The sequence below is a fragment of the Acyrthosiphon pisum genome, chromosome A1, assembly GCF_005508785.2.
Source record: "Acyrthosiphon pisum isolate AL4f chromosome A1, pea_aphid_22Mar2018_4r6ur, whole genome shotgun sequence".
In the NCBI taxonomy this organism is placed as follows: domain Eukaryota; kingdom Metazoa; phylum Arthropoda; class Insecta; order Hemiptera; family Aphididae; genus Acyrthosiphon; species Acyrthosiphon pisum.
The window spans coordinates 133,780,871-133,797,551 of record NC_042494.1 but is presented as its reverse complement, the minus strand read 5'-3'; the positions used below and the strand labels follow the sequence as shown (position 1 = coordinate 133,797,551).

The 16,681-nt window shown below is 32.4% G+C and overlaps 1 protein-coding gene across 3 annotated transcripts in view; it reads left to right on the top strand.

Annotated features, from left to right (window-relative positions):
- The window catches only part of LOC100161227, a 339,202-nt gene extending 323,253 nt beyond the window's left edge, over positions 1-15,949 (top strand). For all 3 annotated transcript variants that reach the window (XM_029488366.1, XM_029488365.1, XM_029488367.1), the window contains 2 exons: positions 11,398-11,539; positions 14,341-15,949. In XM_029488366.1, coding sequence (XP_029344226.1) covers positions 11,398-11,539; positions 14,341-15,139 — 941 coding nt within the window. In that variant the 3' untranslated portion in view covers positions 15,140-15,949. The remainder of the gene's footprint in view (positions 1-11,397; positions 11,540-14,340) is intronic.
- Positions 15,950-16,681: the final 732 nt, after the last annotated feature.

Genomic DNA, 16,681 nt, shown 5'->3' with positions numbered 1-16,681 from the left:
ACTCGTAAGGAGACGAGCCATCAGAGGCAGACCAGAGTCACTCACCGCTGTGCCCCGGAGACATGTACTAGTCTGACTAACACTGAGACGCCCGGCAACTGGACGGGGCAAGCCCCGGCGTCCGTGCTTCCAGCGCGTGCTGAAAGCACCACTGCCAGGCACGGTAGACCTGACAGCCACCCTACCCCGGACAAGGGGCATCCCGTCCGGACCACGGATCATTTGATCGGAGCTGTCCACGGCCTGTTATTAGTTATTCACAGGCTACCCGACTCTGCCGAAGCAGAGGGAACCGGGCGTTCCCCTATCCGCAACCTGGGGACGCGTTCTGTACCGTCCGTCAACGGTTAACGAAAGCAACAGTACTCGGCTGAGGTTTCGCTAGAAATGGTAATTTATCAATACTATTATATTAATGACATTTTAGGCCCCGCAAATTTATTCTGCCTTGGGCCCCGCAAATCGTCAGGACGGCCCTGGTTTTAGATTCTGAGTGGAGTGAAATAATGTATTGGTTTTACAATGATGTGTGTTTTTTTTTTTTCTGTCTGTCAGCAACATTTTGGGTAGTAAGCATGCTTCGATTTTTGATATCAGCATTTTTTTCTGATATATAAGTGAACCTAATTAGTACTTTTGGGAGGTGAAAGTTGAAAATTCCAAGTAGTTTCAGAAAGAGTCGGAAAAAACTACCGAGAAATTATGAAAAACTGCTAAAAATGGGATTTTAATTTCTAACGATTTGTCTATCACTATAGCAACGAATAAAAAATAATAATATTATAGGACTGCGGTAACCGCTCAGAATCGTTTTTTGTATACAATGGTTTATTATTGTATTCAAATATAACACATTTACACATCCATTACAACTACTGTATAGCAGAGCGATACCCACTTGTCCACCTTTTTTTTTATTGACATATGTATTTAAAATGTTGACGAAATTGGACATTATTTGAATTAATTTTTCTCCAACGATTTCAGTTATTTTGATGTATCTCAACAAATATTGGTCAATAAAATATATTGGACTATCAAAACTTTTCACAGTTACGAATATTATTATCTTTCATACACAATGAAATGCTTAAAATATTTATACATTAATTTAAAGATATTCATACCACGTTGGTATTGACTTTTAAACTTTTATGCAACAGTAATGATATATTATTATTATATACGGTGTTCCTGCAAAAAATGTTTAAAAATGAACATATAGTAATACAAAAAGGAAAAGAAATTATAATAAGCTTTAGAAATAGAGACCGTCACACCGTTTCTGCTCATTATCGTTTTTTATAGGTAGGTACATAATAATATATGCGAGGCTTTTTTAATGAATTCAAATTTAGCAGATCAATTATAGTACTGAAGAGGTAGATACTCATTGAAGAGGGCTCCTAATATTTACCATACATCAAAGCAACTTACCCGGTTTTTTTTAAACCAAACTAATTTTTGTACCTACTTGAGTAAATTTTACTATAAAATATTAATTATATTTTATCTATTATACTATACCCGTTAAGACTTCCGTGTATGTAACTAAACAGTTATAACATTAGAAGGTACCTACATGTTTTGTTTATTTCAATAATAGCCACCGTAATCGAAAAAGTTTTTTTTTATTATTATTTGTATACTCGGTACACGTATGTCACTACGACTGCTGCAATACAACGACTGTTTATATTTTGACGGAGAAAATTTTAGTATTACAATCTCTGAGAAGATATTATAATATTATTTGTTTTCTCGTAATTATTTTGATGGTTTTCATTTGATGTTTTACTAATTTCAATATCGCCGGGTCATAAAACGTCCGCCAATTTTGATTAGTTAGAGTTAATTTCGCTATCACAGTCTTGCGTAGCTATACGATCATAATATTATATATAGGTATACCTACCCACCTACGAACCTACTCACCTACCTACCTATCTACCTACCTACGTAATATCAAGGACGTTCTATTATATTATGATAATATGACGTCTTCTTTAGGCAACAACGATATATAAATCAGCTGCACGCGCAATATGTCTATTGTCTACTCTTAGGGGAGACTTATCGTCGGCTTGTATGTGGGTTTAGATCCGATGTTTTCAACGTTCTAGAATTACGACCGGCTACTGTGGTCTTGCCATCAGATGCCAATCGGACGGGACAGTGTGCTAGTATAAGCCGATGGTTACCGCTGACGGTTGAATAATAATAATATACGCGTCGGCAACATCCCTTTTGATCAATGACCGCATGATATACAGGGTGATTCGCCAAGAATGCTCACCCCCATGTTTAGTAATAAGACTATTCGAATTCTGAATTTTGGAATTTATAAGTATAGGTATACCTACTTAAGATCGTTTTCCAAATTCTTGAAATTTTTTTGTACTATACCTACTTCAACAGTGTCCAGTGGCGGTATGAACTTCTATTTTACAAATGAGATCCCCCATTTTTATTGCACATTTTTTAGTGGATAATTTTTTTTGAAAATGTACTTAATTCAAAATTTGAACTTGTAATTTCTCAACAGTTATTGAAATATTTATACTAAGGATAATGATTCTTAAAAATGGTTTTACAAAAATATAAAATAGATTTAATATTGGATCTAGTATATTTATTATCTTGGACCATTTCTAAAAATTATGAATGTTGATGGATTAATATTAATTATTTAAATTTTAAAATCGCCATAGGCTCTATATATCTTTCATTCCTCTTAACGCCTGATCCTTAGTACGCACAAAGTTAAATAAATCAACAATTTAATTAATATTAACACGCCAAAATGTTCAGATAAAATATTCGTTAAATCATTTTTAATAAAAAAGTGAATTTCTCATTTGTAAAACAAACGTGTATATCTCCACAGCACACTCCTTAAGTAATACAAAAAATCACAATAATTTTAAAATATGGTCTTTAACAACCTACATTTAAAAATTTTAAGAATCAGATTTTTTATAACTGTATTATAGAAGAAAAGGGGGGTGATCCATGAGCATGCTCAGTGAATAGTCTTGTATACCTATTATAGTGGCTTATATAATATTATGACAACTATTGGACGCGTGCAAAAGCCGCATCACCTAAATCGACCTCGATAATCTCGTGTTGAAACGGTATAGGTACCTACAACCTACCTACGTTAAACAGTACAATATTATGTACAGAACGATAACCCAGCATCTCACCCCCCCCCCCAAACCCCCCACCACCACCATAACTTCACACCCTCGAAAACTCTATTTTCTGACACTACCTCAGTTGGAAACTCGAAACAGTCAATAATATTTACGGATACCTATATATTAATTTCATCAACTATTGAATTAAAGCCATTGATTTATTTTCAAAGTAAATCCTTTATAGAATACCTGTAATCGGATTTTGGTAGCAGCTATAACTATTATAGTTGGTTGTATATAGGGCAATTCACCGAGCATGCTCATCCCCATATTTTCCTTCAATTATAATATTATATTTATTCAAATTCTGATTTTTGGAATTTTTAAGTATACTTAGGACCATATTTTTAAATAATTAAATGTTTGTACTATTTAAGGAGTTTTCTGTGGAATTACAAACTTCTTTTTTTTTTTACAAATAAGAACTATCCTTTTTTTAAGCAGATTATTTTTTTAAAACGTTGATGCACTTAAATCAAATTTAAAACGAGCAAGTATTTTCTGAGCTATTAAATGTTGTGTACAAAGGATAATTAATTCCAAATAATGTTTTTACGTAAAACATACAATATACTATACACATATACGCTATTTATAGTCTAGTTCTCTAGTATAATTATTATCCCTAAACTGGAAAATTTTACAAATTATAAAATGCTAAATAGATTAATATTAATTACTATAATTTTAAAATCATAATAACCCTCATAATGAAGTCTTCTAAGTATAATATTATTCTTAGTAGGTACAAAGTGTTAAATAATTATTCAGGAATGACTATTTGAAAAAAAATCATCTGCTAATAATGTACGGTAAGAAAAGACGGATTATTCTTAATTACTATAAAATCTAGATAGGTAAATCTACTTGAAAATTCCAAAAATCAAAATTTGAATAAATGCATAATTAAATGAAAAATTCGGTTGAGTATTCTTGATAATCATCCTGCATAATCTATAACTACTGTGTTATTTTGTGACATCTTTTGTCTTCATTCAATCTTTAGTCTTTACTACAGGTCGATCCACTGGTATTACCTACCTAGGTACTTAGTTTTATTCGGATAATTCAAATCCGACTTTATAATACTCCTGGGAAGTCAATGTCATGACAGTGGCTGGAGTATACCTGTATACCTGTTAATACCTATGTATAATATAATATTATGTACTACAATTTTAGCCGTTAGATAGTTTTTCGTTATGACGTTCAGCACCGCGGGACTTTTGGCCGGGAACAAAGAAATAGGAAATATTTGCAAAGGAATGATAAAAAAAATAAATAAACCAGGAAACATACATGTAGGTACTGTTATAATAAGCCCAGCTGCAAACAATATCTCACGATCTATATACCGCGACTAATGGCTCCGTTCTAACGTGTACGCGCATACCTATGTTGTTTCAATAAGTTATTCGCCGGCGGTTGTTTACCGGTTGTTATTATTTGGCGTTCAGCCTACGACAAACCAAGCATTCGTGCAATCGTGTGTGTGTGCGTGTAATACGTAAATGAAATTGCTTTTACCAAAGAAAACAAAAACGACGGACGGAAGAAGAGTTTCGATCTTATTCGATACAATGTTTTGATAACGAATATTATACAAAGATACTCGTTGATATTGCGAGATTTGTGTTGTCATTTGTTCATTCGTGGTTTGGCTGCGTTTCCTAGTACATACTTATAAAAATATAATACGATGCCACTCGATTACAGTGGCGAACTTTGACCTAAGAAATTGTCAAAATGGAGGGCAGATTGATCTAAAAATTGCGCAACATTAACAAAAAAATTTCATTTCAGAAAAAATTGCAAAATCTTAAATAAGACCACCCGTTTTAATAAAGTAAACGATGTTTTTGTAGGACAATTGCTTGACAGTGTGCACTGTGCATAGCAGGATTATCAGAGCAATATCAATATTTCAATAAAACCATTTTGTTTAATAAATACCAGCATACATTTAAAGCTTTTTGGAACCCCTTTATTATCTTTCTGAGAGCTCTCTTCAATAGGTGTGGCCTGAAGTGGATGCACTCATTTGGAAATTATATTCCTAAGTCATCTTGATATATGTATTTGTTGAAGTACTTTGGTCTTCTCGCGTACACTAGTCATATTGTTGTCATGCAAAACGAAACTTTTGATGAGTTCAAATTATTTTTTTCTATTTTCAAGCTCAGATTTCCATTTTTTTATCCAACTTATAAGTGTTCACATAATTTATAGGTTAAATAAAATAAGTATTATTTTTTAGTTTGTAGAGTTCGATATAGAGTTCTCCTCTTAACCACAGTCCACCCCTGTTGCTAGCCTTAAAATGTTTCACTTGGGTTATATTCCTCTTTTTCACTCCCTCCCCCCCCCCCTCAAAATGCGCCATTGATGTAATGATGTAACAAGTAGTAATTAAGTATGTAACAATACTCGTATGAATTAGATATACAGCTTGTATTGCACACAGCAACACAGCTGGGCACAACTTATCTCAACCATTCCACGCTGTATTTGATAATATACGAATTATTTCGTATATATATTTTCTTCAAACTTCAAAGTCATTTAAGAATTGAGATCAGTTTTTGTAATGGAAAGTGACTAATATGCTACAAAATAAAATATTAAGTAGTAGGTAGCAAAAAAATGGACAATAAGACGTTATTGCAATATCTCATAAATGTAGTAAAGTGTAATTGTTTTCACATTCGATACTCATTATCAGGGCTCGGATGTTTTAGCACTAAAAATGTTACTTTTTAGCTCTTAAATATGCACTTAAAAACTTCAAAATATACGCTATAAATAGCACAAAAAATCAAAAAATATGCATTTAAATTGAAAAAATTAAATTTATTTTAAAAAGTTAAATGTAATTATACAATTTTATAAAATTGTTGGGCTCATATAAGACATCAGGGACTGTCTGGACTAGTTGAATTATAAACTGTTAACAAAATATATATTAAATTACTTAAATATGTTTGTAAAAGTGTACTTATAAGATCTATTTATTTCCTATTTCCTAACCAAAATTAATCATTATTTTCAACATAATGTGATAATTTCCTATATTTTGTATAATATTTAGGTATATATTATATTATTATGTATATTAAGAAAATATGACTAAAAATAGCACTATAAACCCTAAATTAGCAAAATAGCAATAAAAACCATAAATATGCAAAAAATAGCAAAATAAAATTTCGTGTATGACATCAGAGAAGTATGATACATATTTGTATCTTACTTTGGATGTTCTAGGACGAACCAAGAAAAATATGCATTTGCTATAACTTCCGAGCCCTGCTCATTATATTTAAATATTTTAAAGAAGTATATAATATAATTAATTTCAGCAGTCACTTCATTCCATTTTTGCTTTTCATTATATTTGACATTATTAATATCCAAATTTCAACATAATCAACGCTTATATTAAATTTTTCAATTTTTGTTTTGATAATTTGCATAGTTTAATTTTGAGTTTTAATTTGTACAAAAGCACAACGTTTACTTTTGATGCACAACTTTAATAATAAATAATTTTATACAAAAAAAATCGTTATTTTACGAAGGAAAATCGTAAAAATAAATTTTTTTAACTCTTTTGAAACCATATATTAGTATTAGCTAAACCATGAATTAATTGATTATCATTTTTGTAATGAACTAATTATAGACTAATATTTTAAATTGTTCATACAATTAATTAACTAGTATATTTTTACTTAGTTGAACCAGGTAACTGAACGAACGTTTCTGTAAGAAATCTTATTTGATACAAAATTGATTATCTCGTATAGTAGAATCGAATAATCGAATTGTTTTTGGCTTACCAAAGTGGTATATAAATAAGCGGTATAAGCGAAACTACATCGTTTAGAAGAACGTGTCATTACAATATAATATTTTATAAACATGTATAGGTATATCTAACTCCTAACACAAGCGATACGACCTCCCCGTTATGTGACAGTTTGTCAATCCACCAAGAATTCTGGTAGGTAAAATATAAATATTCATTTTTATATCATTGAAATAGTATGACAAAATCTTACTTTCATAAAAATAAAGGAAAATTCCTAAATATGCCACTGTTTTGATGCATCTATATTAGTATGGCACACCATAAGTTACGACTTTATTTTGAAACATACTTTCTTATACTTTCCTTTTTTGTGGTTTTAGATAGTAAATCTGTAAATGTACATATAATGTACGTAGGTATTCTCAATTAATCAATTCAAGTGCGACATATAGACATATAGTGTAAAGATATATATAGAATTCTAGTTATAACAAATAGTGGATAAAAACAAAAATTATATGATTTAATTTTAAAATAGATTTGTAACATAATATTATTTATTAGCTATTTCAAATGTTTGTCTTGAATCATCTACTGTTGTACATATATTTTACAATTCACTATTAATAAAACAGCAATCGATTTGTATAAAACTATTAGATTTTAGAATATTATTATCTATCTAATACACGCATCTTACTGTGAAAATTGAATTTCCCAGTAAAATAAAAGAATTGGATGGAAATAAAGTGTCGATGAGAATAATAATTCATGAATCAATTCGATATGTGCGTATAACGACTGACGGTGGTGACAGGGTGTCGATAAAAATTTTCATAATACAAAAACAATATCGAATCTGATGTCACACACACACACACACACACACACACACACACACACACACAAATATATATATGTCACATATGCATATAAGTCGATACGTATCGCTAGTGATATCTTATTTATATTTTGATCTTTTTATTTTGCGGTTTGCCATCTTTCCCAGCTAACAAAAGAGATTGAAAACTGTTCGGCCGATTGCCTGAAATAGTATCTTTATGAGACTCGTACGCCAGAAACATTTGTTACCAAGCCACTGTAAGCACTTGAAGCGATTCTCGAACAATTTACATAATATTTCTTACAAATTTGCATAGTCAGATTATTTCACGGTAGAAAATCAAAAACAGAAACGACTCGTTTTCGAGAGTTAATTGAAAGGAGAAAGAAGAAAAAATATACTTTTTCCCCGAGAAACGACCCTTAGGTACTGCGATATATTTCATCGCATTTCATGTAAGAAAATCCCTTTTTCAATATGCTTAGGAATATTACCATATGTGTTACTTCAGTTATATATCTAAGCGTTGATCCACTCACTATATATAGTTTATATAAAAATGTAAAGTTTATTTATTTATTAACTATTTTCTGTTTAAATAAATTGATTTTTCACTAGGTAGGTACCTATTAAAGGGAAAAATAATAATTACCCGATTATATTTCTGGTCTCATGTTGTTAGGATATGTGAAAATTCAAAATACTATATGAAAATACGATATACCTACATTATACATACCTAATAATAATAAATAATAAACAATAATAATACATATACCTACATATTAACGCAAGCTGGATAAAATATTTGTTTAAAAGTTGTGTTTATATAAAACAAACACTGTTAACTTAAAACGTCATACTTGAAAACATGTACTTAAAACAACTCTTCCGTTTTTGTGTCAGTTAAAAACAAATTTTAACAAATTCAAAATTGACACCGAGTGATACAAAAACAGTAAGTATATACTCACTGTATATAATATAAGTACTCTCTATCTTATGAGACTGAAATTTGATAATTTTAAAAGCAAACAAATTTTTACTAAATAATGAGTGCTAGTAATTTGATTATTTTCTATTTGTACCTAGTGTCACCTAAGACATTTGAATGTTCAACTCCATGTGTTATAATTAACGTTCCATTTGAGTTGTCATAAGTGCACTTTATAGTTAAACCAAATTTTGCTTATCCAGCATCATCATTTGAACCTAATTGAACTCGTACATTTATATATGTATAATGTACCTATATATTTATTTATTTAATATTATACACTTACGTAAATCCGAAATCATACAATTGTTGCTTGTGGAAAGTAACGAAGATAATACAACAAATTAGTCATATTTACTTAATAATAAATTGTATATAAAGAGAAAGATTAAATAGTAACTAAAGAATACAAATCAATGATAATTAGAAAATGTTAAATTTAATCAAAAACATATTATGTATTACCTGCAATCATTAGAAGGTTATCAGGGGAGTTTAGATACCAATTTTATTTGAAAAGAAATGAGTAAAAAGGTTAAGGATGTCTAATATTGCGGTGTAGAGAAATATTCAGAACATTTTAAATATTATTAAAATGTGTAAAATAGAAATACATTTAAGTAATAAAACAAACAAAAAATGTATCTACAAAAATTATGAATAAGTTTTAACATTTAAAATAACATTATAAAGTAGGTAGGTACATAACTAAGTACCTACGTCCTAAAAATATACCAAATTTATCTAGGTATTTTAAATGAGGTAAAACTTAAAACGATGTAGTTTAAACATTAAAGGCTAGAACAATTTATTTTTAAACAAAAAAATATATTATATATATAAAAAATGATGCATGCATATAAGGACTACAATTTACGACACTTCTAGTAAATACAATCAACTAAAAGTTATTTTTCGCATATTTCTAAGTTCACATCATAAATGTATGATTAATAAGTTAACTGTGAAGATATTCAATGTGAAATAAAAGACCAATGAAATGAAAATAAAGCGAGTAAAATTGTTTAGTCCAGTAAACAATAAAATATTCTTAAGCCACCTATATGTCTCGAAAAATAATATATAAATATATAAGCTTTGTAGCAGAAGCTAATAAGTAATAAGATAAAATAATTTAATCTATGATAAATTATACCGATATTTTGATTATTTATCAATGAAAAAATTCATCCACACACGACTACGCGCATTAAGTCCGGTCTACGTCCTGCATCATGCACCTTAATGTATATCATGAATCATGATATACTATATTATTTACATATTACATTATGATAATATGATGTATTTCATTGTTGATTTTCAACAAATGGCTGACTACAACTGAGAAAATAATTCAACTATGCACTAAATACTAAATTGTTAAAAATTGTTTAGTCAGAACATGTTGTAATTCCTATATAAAAACAATCATTATTTTACCAAAACTAACTTTTTAACTGGTAATACTTACCTATTAGGTATAGTTATTTCAATACATTTGGTAATAAAATAATTAATAATATGTACCTAACTTAAACTTTTAACTTTCAAACTTTATAATATCTTGTGTATTCTTAATGGAGGCTATTATATTTTTATTATTTGCTACCAAACAAATGATTCCCCTCAAATAAATATTAATAATATTGTTCACAATAAACATAATATTCTAGTATTTGTGTACCGTTACAGACGAATTTTAATAAAATCTTGCATACAAAAATGCATTTGATTGTTTTACTTGAATACGCCTACTACAATGAATAATACATATCATTGTAATGGTTTGTAAAAAATATACATTACTTTCATATGAAATATTTTATATTTATACGACTAGAAAGTTGTAGACATAATATAATGAGTAGTTGTTAACCGCAAAAAATATCGTTTATAGTAAATATTCTTTTCATAAAATATGGATTAATATTTGAACCTAGATGAGTGTTATTTCAAACCAAAACGTGAGAAGCGCAAAAAGCAAAAGTTTAACCCATTATTTTTGGATCTGTAGAATCAAATGGTACGAAATTACAAAACTTTTATCGTCAAGTGCTACGTAAAGCCGGACGGAAGCCATTATTATTATTCTAATATGAGAGAAGAAACAATACTATAGACTGTAGGTATATATTATAGTTACTGCCAACTAGAATGATTTAAATGTGGAATAGGTATACAAACATTTCAATCGAAAACTACAACGTAGTCATCTTCAGAGCTAGTAGTATTTTGCTAATTTTATCAGTTATATTATTATATACGAATATTATAAATATTATAAGCGCCAACTCTACAACAACTTCAGACACACTGTGTGGTTTTTTTTTATTCTTTCCCATCGATCCCTTCAATTTTGGTTTTTGATTTGAGTACGTTTAATCACTATGTACGTCAGTTCCTGCCGAATCGTCTATACTAGAATATATTATAGTAACAATTGGTTATGTTTTATTCTGAAGGTGCATTAACAATAATTATAATACACTGTATACGTATATTAATATATTATTATAATATTGTGTGTTATTGTTTCCAGGATACGGAAACATCACACCGAAGACCGCTATAGGTAAAATGGTCACAATGGTGTACGCGTTGATTGGCATCCCATTGATGTTAGTATACTTATCAAGCATTGGTGGTCTGTTAGCATGGTGTGCCCGAGGAATATTTACCAGGTAATTAATATTATAACTATTTATTCAATGTATGTTGATGAAGTTCTATTTAATTGCAAATGCTAATGAAAACCCTTTAAATATTTAGATTCAAATAGATTTTGTCAATTTTGATAAGCGGGAGAAGACTTTAAATAATTAAATAATTATTTTCATATCAATCCATAAAATATTAGCTGATCCAGCACAGAGTTGTCCGTGACAAATTAAATACCCCATATTAAGCTCCGTTAAATGTAAACTAGGTATTTAGTATTTTTTCCATTAAAATACACTACATTATACCTCGTTTGTGCACATTACATCACACATCCTCGGAGCTTGGGTAAGCACTTCTTACATTTAGACCTAACTGAAAATTTATATCTCACACATCAATCATTATTAAAAAAAAAACAAAATCGGTCGACGGAAGAAGAAAAATTTACATTATTTCCATTTAACGATAGCTCTAAAAAGTAGCTTAATATAGAAGTTACATAAAATTTAAAAACGTGATTCCCTTTTTCGGTTGTCACTTTTATCCATCGTCTATTCGTCTCGTATACATCGACAAGTGATTTTATAATTTTTTCCCGTAACCACTTTTAAAGCACTTGTGCGTTCACGTGTCATTTTCACTTCGATATTCAAAAATGTACTATGTAATACGCACACATAGGTACAAAAGTTCAATATTTTTGAAGAGTGGCTTATGAAAAATATTTGATTTGAACGCATACGAAAATACGTGTCGTATATAACAACTTCACATTAACTTATGATGGTGCAGCTGTAATTTTCATAAAATGTGTGTATATTATGTATTTGCATTGGAAAAAAAGTTCAAATTGAAATAAACTTGTATTTTAAATATAATATCATAGATTTCCACTCAGATGTCTTTATAATAATATTATACGTATGTAGAACCGAGTAAATTTAAAAATAAATATATACCCGTGTAAATTAGTTCAAGTATTCTTATATTTATATACCTATTTAATAATATTAACTGTAATGTATCGTAGGTGGATAGGTATCGATAATATATAATATAACTTACATACATTAATACGCATTTAACTTGTGAAATACGGTCAAATTTAGTTTTCCGTCACAATTTCATTTTATAAACGACAATAAAAGTGCACGTAGTACCTACCTACGCGTATTTCCTATATATAATAGTGAGTTGTAATGATCGCGTGTACTGCGTAACAAATATTTACAGCGTAAAAATAAACTGTGTAAGTAAAATAATACTGCGACACTCGACGACGATGATTCGTTTAGGAAAAAAAACAAATTTTCACATCATCACATAAATTAATAATAATATATAATATAATTACAATACATAATAACACGTGACTCGATGAGGATTATAGAAAGATCATAATAATAATATTTAACCGATTCGATCTTTGTGTTTCGAATTCGCGTTTAACTGCGATATTATATTACCGCACAAAAACTTGATACTTTCGAGAATATTAATAATAATAATAATAATAATAATCGTGGTCGGAGAGTATTTCCCGATGAAATGTGATTGTTGTCGTGAAATAATTGCGCATTGTTGCCGAATTCCGTAAGACTCGGAATAACTGCAAACCGAACCGCGGCCAGAGGCATATTATTTATATTGCTAGCGAGTCCTTGCAACGGGTCCTGATCGCGTTCGTCGATTTCGTAAATCGTGATGTGCGCATGCGCATGCCGCCGTGCTTGCGGTGATTCGTGAGGACATTTTGTGGGTCAATTAAGAGTGTAGTTAACTACAAAAAAAAAATGTCTGCGCGGAAATTTAACTATTCTGGCTATCATAGAATTTAGGTTGAACATTTTTACCGCCACACGTCGGCGAGTCATGAGCGTTTTTCAATTATATCCTATTTTATGCGCGCAAAACTCACTGAAAAATTGAATCGTCGTAAAAAAAAACCGACAAATGAACACGGCTGATAATGGTCTTACCCGTATTGTTCTATGATTATAGGTCTTGATTCACTATAATTTTGAAACCAACGAATCGTGAGCTGCCGAGCGTAATATTCCACTCTCTGGTTAAAAAAAAGTTGTGTGTTATATAAGATTCGGTGATATCTGATTGAGAACGGTTCATTTTTTAATTCCGTTACCAAGTCGATTATTATTCTGCAACTACTAATCATATTACTATACAGAAAAACAACACAGGTCCAACATATTTCGCCCTGGACGTCAACCACACTTGCGACACAATTCTCAATAAATACATTTCAGACGCTTTCAGCGCTCATCCCCAAATCCGATGTATTCAATTCCGATTTTACTCGGTCATTTCATCGAGAACTCATCAAGTGCGCTTAGTTTTGATGATCATCGTCGTATTACATTGTTTGGATATATTCATAGGGAACATAAAACAACGGATCGGTTCACGGAATCACTATTCCAATGTACGGAATTATGATTTTATTATGGTAATTGGTTAGATAGGTATGTTAAGTGCACATGTTTAGAGCACGATAAGATTTGATAACTGATACATAAAATAATATTATAAACTATGAAAATTAGCGTATGCTGGTATTTCCCGTCATTTACTTGGGTACCGGTCTGTAAGTTAGCGATTCGTGTGGCTCGCATAATTTTGTTATTTTTTGTCAACTACATCAGCTATCGTACCTACCTAATATTTCTATATCTGTGATCTGTTTCGTTAAAAAAAATAGAAATATATCAATAGCTGGTACAACTTTAATTGAAACGTTACGAAACGGTAATATTATAATATTATATATGACCGTTTTTTTTTTTATTCCTCTCTGTTGCAGGTCGCTGTGCTGTTGTCTGTGCTCCAAGTGTGGGTATTGTTGCTACGACGAGAAGCTGATGGAGGAAAAAGAGCGGAGGATGAAGTTGAAGCGTGAGCGGAAGGAATACGACATGCAAATGAAAACGTTCTCCGGCCACGCACTCGAACCGTACTACGTGCGGCCGGGCGACGCGGACGACGGCGTGTTCCTGAGGGTGTCCGACCGGGCGGCGGCTAGTGCCGCGTCGGCGGCCGCTGCGGCATCCGATTCAGCGTCGGTGGCCGCCGCGGAACTGGCGGCGGCCGCGGCGGACAGCGCCAGTTTCGTGCCGCTGCTGTTAGTCGGCTTCGCGTTCATGTCGGCGTACATCGGCTGCGGAGCGGCCGTCCTGCACCGGCTTGACGCCGGCGGAAAGTCGTACCTGGACTGCGTATTCTTCTGCTTCATGTTGCTCAGCACCATTGGTTACGGCAACTCGCGATCAATGGACGTGACGCTAACCAGCACGGCCACCGTTTGGTTCTGTTCCGTGTACATACTGTCCGGCATGGCGCTCACGGCCATGTGCTTCAACATCGTACACCATGGCGTGTCCACCAAACTCAAGACGCTGTACCGGCCGGCGACGGCACAAACGAGTGACGGCGGTGGCGTCTGCTGCGGCGGCGTCAACCCGGCGCAGCAACATCTGCAACAGCAGCGCGAAGACTGCGGCGTCGGCGGTTGCGGAGGCAGTATAAGCGATCTGACGTTGTCGTCTACGCGTGGCGCCGCCTCTAACACCGCCGCCGCCACCACCGCTGCCGCGAAGTCCTGACACGCGAAACGTGGCCACGGTGGCCGTCTCGGGACGTCGTCAGACTGCGGCTGCGATGACGACGACGATGACGACGATCGACGCCACCGAAATTGCTGTGCCGTGGCGGCCGAGTGTGGCGGACCCGCGGCTGTGATGACCAATTACATTGGCCACAACGGGTACCCGCAACCCGAGATCGTGGCCATCGCCACCGGAGGAAAACCCAATGTCGCGGTCAGCCCGGCCACGTTGGCCGCCGACTGTTTCGATATCAAGTTCGGTAGCGTCCTGCAAGAGTCACCGCCGCCGCCATCGCCGCCATCCATGTCTGTAGTCGACCTGACCAACTTGGACACGATCGCGGAGGCAGACGATTCCGTCGAAATGTGAAAAAGCGAATCTCGCTGCTTTTTTTTCAAAGGAAAAATTGAATACGTTCTCTGCTTCACCCGCCGTGGCATTACCTAATATTATTATTATCATAAATCATTATAATTATATAATGCTACCTGTATAACAAATAACAATGTTATCGACATTATATGTCGAATGGCCAAGATAAAAATATTTAGGTAACTTCTACTCATAAGCGTAGTCTGGGGTAAATTTTGGGGGAATCTGTGGTAAAACTAAAAATCTATAAGGTAAAAAGACGCATTATTGCCCACTCGGTTAAATATCTGAGGGATCCGTTGCCCCCCATCCCCTTGACAACCACAGATTACGCTTATGCTTCTACTGGCCGTGTAAGAAAAAGAAAACATTGTTTACGTTCATTATTATGTGACGAGACCATAGCAATATACAAATATTATAACTTCTATAATATTTAGGTTTAATTTTTAATCAAACCGATGATAACTAAACGTTTTAACCAGAAAAACAGACTGGCAATAGATTATTATACGTTTAACTGTAATACTTCACTCTCTAATTGAGAATTCACAATACATTTAGTGTTGAATAATGTAAACAATTTTTGTTCCAATATCATTATAATGTCATATTACATCGACAGCATAATCATGTTCAAAATTGTAGCAATATAGCTCTACCTATCTAAATACTTAATTACACACGTTTACAAATGAATAATGGTTATTGTTTTAACGGACAGATGGGAATAATTATTATCAGGTACATTTTTTATTAACAGTCTAGAACAAACCAATTATTCTTCTACGATGGTCCTAAACACATACAATTGTCTATATTAAACGATTTTGTTTAGTAAAAAATAATCACAATCAGTGTTCATCTCGTATTGCTTTTTAAAAACTCTTCTTTAATGTCGATAATTTTAATTTAGGTGCAATGAAATATTTTTATTCCTGTTTTAAACGTAATAAAAGTAAATCTAAAAAGAACCTTGGAAAAAATAGAATCATGAATTCCAGTACTCATTATAAATAAAACAAAACTTGTACCTAATAAATTAGGTAACCCACTCAAATTACCAAACTGTATTTGTGGTACTTACTACCTAGGTATTTGATACCACAATACAGTAACTGGCAATAAATTCACAGACTTGTTATTTCGTTTAGTAAATAAGGTACC